This window comes from Vitis vinifera, chromosome 13 (assembly GCF_030704535.1).
Source record: "Vitis vinifera cultivar Pinot Noir 40024 chromosome 13, ASM3070453v1".
Classification (NCBI taxonomy): Eukaryota; Viridiplantae; Streptophyta; class Magnoliopsida; order Vitales; family Vitaceae; genus Vitis; species Vitis vinifera.
The window spans coordinates 16124083-16133540 of record NC_081817.1 but is presented as its reverse complement, the minus strand read 5'-3'; the positions used below and the strand labels follow the sequence as shown (position 1 = coordinate 16133540).

General features: G+C 34.8%; 1 protein-coding gene across 2 annotated transcripts; it reads left to right on the top strand.

Annotated features, from left to right (window-relative positions):
• Positions 1–2041: 2041 nt before the first annotated feature.
• LOC100264457 (U-box domain-containing protein 44) lies at positions 2042–6429 on the top strand. 2 transcript variants are annotated; one of them, XM_019224604.2, is made up of 4 exons: positions 2042–3163; positions 3238–3538; positions 4359–5827; positions 5922–6429. In XM_019224604.2, exons 1-3 carry the CDS (start codon positions 2258–2260, stop codon positions 5810–5812), a joined length of 2661 nt encoding a protein of 886 aa, XP_019080149.1. In that variant the 5' UTR covers positions 2042–2257; the 3' UTR covers positions 5813–5827; positions 5922–6429. The 2 variants fall into 2 exon arrangements, with proteins under 2 accessions (XP_019080149.1, XP_002265222.1); XM_002265186.4 differs by having other exon boundaries at positions 2043–3163; positions 4359–6429.
• Positions 6430–9458: the final 3029 nt, after the last annotated feature.

Genomic DNA, 9458 nt, shown 5'->3' with positions numbered 1-9458 from the left:
CAAAATATGTAGCTTTTTTTAAATAGAAAAAATAACATGTTGGTTTTTTTTTTACTTTTTAATACTTAATAGAAATAAAATACTACAAAAACAAACAACCTAATATTTAATACTATTAAGTATTAAGGTTCTATTTAGAATTAAGTAAAAAAACAAACACCACCTAAATTTTTTATTTTTACTCCTATCTCTAAAAAACAAATTTCTTATTCTCATTTTCTATTCCATCATTCCAAACATGTCATGAATCTAATAATTTTTATAGAAGCCTTGAATCATGGGTGATATATAATTGTTGTACAACCTAAGTGATATATATAATATTCAACATATAAGAATAAGTTTTTGCCTTTGGATAAATTGCCTAATATTTCTTCCATCATATCTACTAACCCAATCATTCATTGGTTGCCCTCCTTTTTGTCTTTGTCTTGATTCAATCATCCAATCAAACTTCTTCATTGAAAAGCATGAAACAAAATAAATAAATAAATAAACTCAAGTTTTTATGAAGGAAAGAGGTTAAAGTTTAACAACTAGCATCATGGGCTTTAACGTTTAAAAGAGTGATCTTATGAGACTCTTACAACAACAAGACAAAGAAAGAAAATCAAGTGTGCATAAAAAATAAGTGAAATGATAACTTAACAAAATAAATTGTGTAACAAGTATTCACATGAAAAATAACTTGAAGTGCAAGGGGCAAAATAGTAATTTTGCTTCTTCATTGAATCAATATCCATAAATTTAATAATTTAGTTAATTTTTATTTAAAAAAAAAATGGAATCAGGGTAAGCTTTTAGAGCACTAGTTTTATTTTATTTTACACTTCCTTTGCAAAATAGTTCAATTTAGATTGAACAATTATTGGATGAGATTCTACAATTTGTCAAGTGAACATAATTCATCCATTTATAAACATTTAGGTTTTATTATTAACTTGACCATTTTTTATACTGTCAATAGTCATCTGACACATTTTCATATGTTAAGATATTTTCCAACAATCTCCCGCACAAATCTCATCAAACCAATATTTTATTTCACTACAATACACTCCATCACTATATATCTCTTCTCCTTAGATAAACCTTTATCAATGCACAAAACTCCTTTAATAAGCCACAATCAAGGTCATCACCCAATGTGCTAGATTAGAAAATTTTCCTAATCACACTAAGCAGAAATTTAAGTTTTTGAATGAAAAAAAAATATATTAAATGCACATCCATTATCTCCAATTGTAGGTCTATAATACTTGATCCTTCGAATCCTTACTCTATGATATGATTTCTTCATACTCACGGTCCATCCAATGACATGGTCTTTTCATTCGCAATAATCCTTTCATATAACATGGTCTTTTATATCACCACAATACACTCCATCATTGTACATCTCTTATCCTCAAATACTTTTATTAGTCTCGGGCAAATGAAAGCTTTAATATTATTTGTTGTGCATGCGAAAGCTCTAATACAAATATATTAAGGGAATAATATAAAATAAAGTAAGTTATATATAAAAGTACACGAGATTTTAATGTGATTCGATCAACCATGTCTATCTTTACATGCAAGAGAGATCGTTCTAATATACAAAAGAGAATATGATAGGACAAAAACTAATATAATTATTATAACTATCAGGTCCCAAAACATCCGACTTTTCCTCAATCTTTGTATCTCTACCTTAAACCATAAGCTTTTTCTTTATGCCAATCGTGGACAGTGGCGGAGCCAACAGTTAATTTAAGGAGGGTAACCCTTCAAACAAATACAGGCGCCGTTGTTAGTGGGGGAGGGGGGAGGGGGGAGGGGAAATAAAGACTAGTTGTCTCCGCCGGCGATTGTGGGGGGTGCTGCGGGTATAAATTAAAATATAGTTTAAAAGGATTTAAAAGCTTATAATAATAATTTAAATAACGTTGACGCAAACAGGCAGGCAGGAGAAGTCCCCAAATCGCCTTTCAAAGTCAACGCTTGAAAGAGAGAGCCGATAAATAAATAAAAATAAATGAATATAAAAGAGGCGGATATAAACGAGCGTGTGAGCTTTGACTTCGTCTTCTCCAGAGAGAAGAATGAGAACGAAAGAAAGAACGCAGAAACACGACAAATCCCCCGAAATGCCCCTAGAATCTACCATACTCCCACTCTCTTCAAATTCAATCCAACCTATCTTCAAAGTCTTCAAACCAAGAAGAAAATATTGGCTCCCACTTTCCCTCAGTCTTCTGTCTAGATTCTTCACAGCATGGGGAGCAAAACTAAGACGTTCTCGGAGCTTTTGGCGGAGCGACAGGCGGAGCGACAGGCGTCGGCCGGCGAGGTTGCGTCTCTGTCAAAGGACTCTGAGACGGAGCAGGAAATTTTGGCTGAATTTGCATCTCTGGTTGCGAAGTTCGGACCGATTCTCGATGATTTGAGGGAGAACAAGGTCATGGACACGCCTTCGATTCGAGAAGCGGTGGAGTCGCTGGAGAAAGAGCTTGGTCGAGCTAGGGGTTTGATGAAAAGCCCTAACCCCAAAATATCGGTTAAGCAAATCGAGGAATTGACTCGAGGTCTGGGGCGATCTCTGGGCCTGGTTCTGTCTGCTAGTCTTGATTTTTTGTCAGTAGATGTTAAAGAAAAGATTGGAGCATTGCATAAGGAAATGATGAAGGCAAAATTTGATACGAGCTCCATCCCCGACCGCGAAGAATCTGAGTTTGATCGCGAAACAGAATTTGTAAATGAGTTCGGAGTAGAAGACGAGATAGTGGAGGAGATGAATGCAAAATTTGATACGAGCTCGAGCCCCGACCGCGAAGAATCTGAGTTTGATCGCGAAACAGAATTTGTAAATGAGTTCGGAGTAGAAGACGAGATAGCGGAGGAGGTGGCGGAGGTGGAGGAGATAGAAGAGATAGAGGAGGAGATTATCAATCTTGACATCGATGATGTTGTGCTACAATTGAAGTATGGTAATGATGAAGAATTCAAATTCGCACTTTCGGGATTGAGGTCACTCATTAGGGACCAAATGGTGGATGATGAATGGATTAACGATGAAGGGGTTGTTCTAATCCTATCCAATAGATTGGGTTCGAGCAAGCCAAACAATAGGTTGACTATAATTCAAATGCTGCGCAACCTTGTGGAGAATGCTAAAAACAAGGTATATGACATTCTAATTCTGATGATTATAGTTCCAATGTTGTTGTTGATCTTACATTTTCAGGTAATGTGTAGGAGAAGTTGGCAGACCCAAATTCATTGTCAACCATTGTGAAATATTTGACTCGGGATGTCGAGGAACGGAGGGAGGCTGTGGGGCTGTTGCTTGACCTCTCAGACCTTCCTGCAGTTCATAGGCGGATTGGTAGAATTCAAGGGTGTATTGTCATGTTGGTTGCGATTCTTAATGGAGAAGATTCAGTTGCTTCACGTGATGCAGGGAAGTTGTTAAGCGCATTATCTAGTAATACTCAGAATGCTCTTCATATGGCTGAGGCTGGGTACTTTAAGCCATTAGTGCATTACTTAAAGGAAGGTGACTATAATGATTGAATCTCTTTTTCCTTTACTTTTGCCTTTTTTTTTTTCCCTCCTTTTGATGTGTATTAATTATTTTATGATTCCATTGCCAATTTAGTGTCCTAGTTTGTCATCGCAAATGAATTCGTGGATTTAGTTACATGAAACTTTGAAATTGCATATAAACCTCAAAATTCACGACATTTGGGGTTAGGGGCTGGTGTCTATTCTCTGTTGATTGAACTACAATATATGGTGGGGTCGATGTACCAAGCATGGTGTATCTTTGATCTTAAGGAGTGGATGGCCTAAGAAAATGAGCCCTTATTCCTTTCTTCAATTTTTTTATTTTATTTTATTTTTTTAAGTGGTATTTGATTCGTTTTATTTTATTTTATTTTTGTTTGAAACCAAGAAGGAAAGAAAACAGTGGCAAAAGCACAGACTCAATAGATTGAGAAGTTGTATGCTCACAGAAAACTATTTGACTTGATGTGTTTTGCTGATCATGGTGATGAAGTTGGAGCTTGACTGGTAGATTTGATAACATATTGCCTTTTTTTTAGCTTGTGTGATTTTACATAACCAGAGAAACTGTTTGTAAATATGTAGTGATTTTAATTAATAAACCATAAATCTTTAGTAAAGAAGTGTAGTCGTTTTCTTGGCCGATTAGGTATATGTTATTTTGATTTCTCTATCTTTCACCTTTAGCAATTTGATTTTAACAATTTGACCCTCTAGTGGCACTCTAATCTAAAAGGTCTCACGGTGTTCTGAACTCAGGAAATTCCTATTGTCGAGTGTGATTAATTTTTCCTTTACCATGTCTACAGGTTCTGACATGAGTAAAATTCTCATGGCAACAGCACTTTCAAGAATGGAGCTCACAGATCAAAGCAGAGGTTCCCTTGGCAAAGATGGGGCAATTGAACCCCTTGTGAAAATGTTTAATGCTGGGAAGCTTGAATCCAAGTTATCTGCTTTAAGCGCATTGCAAAATTTGTCCATGTTGACTGAGAACATCCAACGTTTGATCAGTTCAGGGATCGTAGTTGCTTTGCTTCAGCTCCTTTTCTCTGTCACATCTGTGCTCATGACACTTCGGGAGCCAGCATCTGCTATTCTGGCAAGGATAGCTCAGTCCGAATCTATTCTTGTCAACCAAGATGTGGCTCAACAAATGCTCTCACTTCTAAACCTTTCCAGTCCTGTAATTCAATATCACCTCTTACAGGCACTGAATAGCATCTCTGCTCATTCCAGTGCGTCCAAAGTCAGAAATAAAATGAAGGAAAATGGTGCGATTCAGCTTCTCCTCCCCTTCCTGAGTGAAACCAACACTAAGACCAGAACTGGTGCTTTGAATTTACTATACACTCTCTCCAAATATTTACCAGCAGAGTTCACAGAGCAGCTCAGTGAGACCCATCTCAATATTATTGTAAATATTATCTCATTATCAACATCTGATAGTGAAAAGGCTGCTGCTGTTGGCATACTGAGCAATCTCCCAGTTAATAACAAAAAAGCGACAGATACTCTTAAGAGGGCAAATTTGTTGCCAATTTTGGTCTCCATAATGAGTTCCTTCCCTGCAACTTCAACCCCCACAACCTGCTGGTTAGTGGAGAGCATTGCAGGTGTATTCATTCGGTTTACAGTTCCTTCTGATAAGAAATTGCAACTTTTTTCAGCAGAACATGGAGTAATACCTTTGCTTGTGAAGTTGCTTTCTAGTGGATCGCCAGTTGCTAAATGTAGAGCTGCAACTTCACTAGCTCAGCTGTCACAGAATTCATTATCTCTTCAGAAGTCCAGATCATCGAGATGGTTTTGTGTTCCTCCTTCTGTTGATGCATATTGTGAAATTCACGATGGTTTCTGCTTTGTCAAAAGTACATTTTGTTTACTCAAGGCAGGTGCTATTTCTCCCTTGGTCCAAATCTTGGAAGGTGATGAGAGAGAAGCAGATGAAGCTGCTCTCAGTGCTCTTGCAACTCTTGCCCTGGATGAAATTTGGGAACATGGAATCAATCACATTACCAAAATATCAGGCGCTCAGCCTATTATAAAGGTTTTGGAATTGGGGACTGTCAAAGCTCAAGAAAAGGCACTATGGATACTAGAGAGGATTTTTAGGGTTGAGGCTCACAGGGTACAGTATGGTGAATCTGCTCAGGTAGTGCTCATTGATCTGGCACAGAAGGGCGATCCCAAATTGAAATCAACAATTGCTAAGTTACTGGCACAACTTGAGCTCTTGCAAGCCCAATCTAGTTACTTTTGAGACAGTTCATATCAAGTAAGCAACCTTGTGCAAGTAATACTTACATTGTTTTTCAGATACCTTTTGATATACGTTTTTTCCATTCCTCTGTTTGTATTGTGTTATTTAGTGGATGAGCCATGAGAATCCACAACACCTGATGCGTATTAAAGAAACAATAATATGGATGCACATGAAGTGGTTTTGATATTGTAAGAATAAAGAATGGAAGATGAAGATCGTGATGAAGAATTCTTCTTCCTCAAATTCCTGGTATGTCAATCACAAATTGAGTAGAGCCATATTTTAGATTTGACTGTGACAAGGCTAGCCATTGGCATGTAAATCATCCCCACACAGCATCGCCACAACGCACTAACCCCCATGTCCCCCATCCACCTTATTCCTCTTGTTTTTTTGGGTGAATTTTCACCTGTGTAAGGTAACTTTCCATTGATTGTGTGCACTGTAATTTCAAAGAGAAAACAGATAACCAGGGTGGAGGTTATGCTGTACTGCTGTTCTTGTAAAATTTTACATCTGTAAGTAACAATGTTATTTTTTTATGTTTTCAATTTTTGTTTTTGTTTTTCTTTCTTTTATATATATTTACTGGAAATTTTTCTTTTTCTCGATAAGTTGAAATTTCTAACTGAACTGTAAAAATAATATAAAATGACTTGCCCTTATGACTAACCAATAGTTTATGCTGTATGGAGTTTCATGAAATGTCCCCTGCCTTATTTTTTCGCATTCTTTCAAAGGATAAATAGATTGACTTTCTCATTTTGTGAGTATAAACCCTATGATATGCATATTGTCCTATAGCATGATTACGACTATCTTTGAGGTTGGCTGAAGTGTGACATAAGTGAAATTGCGTTATTGTACTTTGACTAGCTATCTATGTGTTGTATACGTGTATGTGAAGTGTGACGTTAGTGAAATTGGGTTATTGTACTTTGACTAGCTATCTATGTGCGTGTTTTCTCCAATCATCTTTATAGAATTGATTTGAGAAGTTTCAATAATTTCATAAATAACCTGCAAAGGAAAAGAATTTAGAAACATCATTCCACAATAATCATTCAACTCCAGCTCATTTATAAACAAGCTACTAATTTTAGAACAAAATACACATTTATCAATAACCTTTTAAACAAATGTTGCCGTTGATCAGCATATTTTTTACCTTTTTTCTTCAGTAACTAGCCCATCAAGGCAATCTTAAAATTGCTTGTTACCTTTTAGAGTTAAAAGTGAGAACAGAAGTATAGTTTATATTGAATTGTTAAAACTAGAACTTATATCATACAACAAATATGTTCTTTCAAGATGTTCAAGGATTGCACACTGAAAACAGGATTATCCTTTGTTTGTCTTCACTTGTTGGTATGACTACTCTTTTCATGTTTGGCATCCACATGAATTTGGATCTTCTCTGTCTAAAAATCAAAAGGCTAGAGCTGCTGTATCCCTTCAAATCTTATAGCAACTTTTCATACATATGCTATGTTTAAGTTTCAGTCAGAGAGAGTGGATCATTTCTCTGGAGAGACATCTGTGAACCCATTTAGATAATGTTGGTCAATGGAGGGTTGGGGGGCCAGTGGCATCAGGAATTTTTTGGCTTTTATTTTACATTTTTATAAGTGAAAGTGGATGCTCTTTCATTGTGAGTCAGCAAATTTTATTTTATTTCATCAATAAGCAAAAGAATTGTATTGCAATGAGGCGCTAAAATAGCGACCCACAAAATTGCAGTATAGAGACACTCATCCCCTTACAAAAGGACCCAAAACAACAAGGAAAAACAAAAAACCTTTTCCCTCATCGCAAACCCACCCAATCTACAAAATCTATTAAGGTTGAAGGACCATCTTTTATCCATAATTTGGTTTCCGACCAAAGTCAATACACAAAAGAAGCTTTCAGCCTTTGGAATTACAAAGTAAATACACAAAAGGACCATCTTTCATTGTGAGTCAGCAAATGATTTGTTTAGTTGGCAAAGAATTACAGAGCTTTTTTCTCCATGTTTATGTGCCTCCAAAAAAAAAAAAAAAACAAAGAGACAAATTCAGTGGTTTGGCTTGACAATAACAAACATCTCCTTGTCAATTCTTTCTCACTAGTACTTCACAGGTTTTGAGGGATCACCTTGCTCAGATTATATTTCAATAAGCAAAATATATACCTAGGAAGACTTAGGACAGCTAAAATGTAAGCAACACAAGGATGCAAAATTGCAAAAGCACCTGGTTTTTGGGATCAAACTGCATTTAATTCTCTAGCCAGATTAATAGAAGAATTAATAAAAATGTTTACTGGCCTAAAATTTTATGAAAATATTCAAATCATGACCCCATTTTTGAATTTAGACCAACTTTTTCAAATAAGTTTCCTCCACATTCCATTTTTTTCTTTTTTCTTTTTTTGATAAGTTCCTCCACATTCCATTTGAGATGCTGGTTTCAGTGATACTACTGCTTGTTAGCCATAAGTAGTAGAATTTCAAAGCCACAGACAGGGTTATGAGTAGGTTTATCAAGTCAAAATTTTCATAGGTTATTTTTTTTTTTTAATACAAACATTATGAGCAACCAAAAAGAAAAAAGAAAAAGAAAAAAACAAATGAGACTTGAGTCCTGTAGAAGAAAATTTAAGGGAAAAGCCCGGAATGCTTAATATCACTAGCTATTATTTATTAATTGGTCAAATTGGACAAAATCCCCAAAAAAATAAAATAAAATAAAATAATACAATCTGTTCCAGCAGAACCCAAGTGGTTTTTACATAAAACCTAGTTTCAGCAATTCTCAATTCTCAAATCAATTTAAATTGGCTTTCCAACTGTGTATCGAAATTACAAACACTCCCCAAATTGACGCAATTTAAACTTGCGTAACCAATGAATAACCCTCAATCTCCTAATACTTGGAATCTTCCACCTCCAAATTTTCCGTTCAGCAATTTTCCCAGCTGGCAAACAGAGTTGGGAAAAAAAAATTAAAAATAGAACAAATTACGCTCCACCATATTTGTGAAAAAATATCCACCGATATTTCTCTGATATTTTCGATATATCCGTAAAATCGAAGTACCGATATATCTAATTGTCGATATTTTCATTATTGGTTAAAACTACACTTGAGATCCTTAAGACTATATTTGGTTTCCTAAAAATTTGAGAGAAAACATAAAGGAAGGAAAATAGAAAGGAAAAGTAAAAAGAAAGAAAAAAATGAAGAAAAATAAAAAATAGATTTAAAGTTAATAAATTATTTTTATATGCTACTTCAAACTTATTTAAATTATTTTAACTCATCAATACAAAGATTAAATCATATTTGATTTTCTTTGTTATTTTTTAGTTGAAGAACCAAACATGAGAAAATAATTTTACTAAACATTTTCTTTCTTTCCTTAGTATTTTTCAAGAATAAAAATACCCTAAAAATATACTAAAAGCTATATATCACATTAACCAAAAGTTTAAAACAAAACTGTAATTTCTTTAAAATAAAAGTGGATTATTTAACAAAATTATTGAACTTCCATATCAAATTGATCCACAATAAGCAGGATTTTTATTTCCTTAACAATCGAATATAATAAGTTTAACTATAAAAAAAAAAAATGGTTCCTATGCCTATTAAAATTAATT

Excerpts from the sequence above, each read along its gene's own strand:
- LOC100264457 (XM_019224604.2), top strand. The coding sequence starts at position 2,258 with ATGGGGAGCAAAACTAAGACGTTCTCGGAGCTTTTGGCGGAGCGACAG. Across the intron at positions 3,164-3,237 it reads TGGAGAATGCTAAAAACAAG|GAGAAGTTGGCAGACCCAAA; the intron begins GTATATGACATT and ends GGTAATGTGTAG. Across the intron at positions 3,539-4,358 it reads AGTGCATTACTTAAAGGAAG|GTTCTGACATGAGTAAAATT; the intron begins GTGACTATAATG and ends CCATGTCTACAG.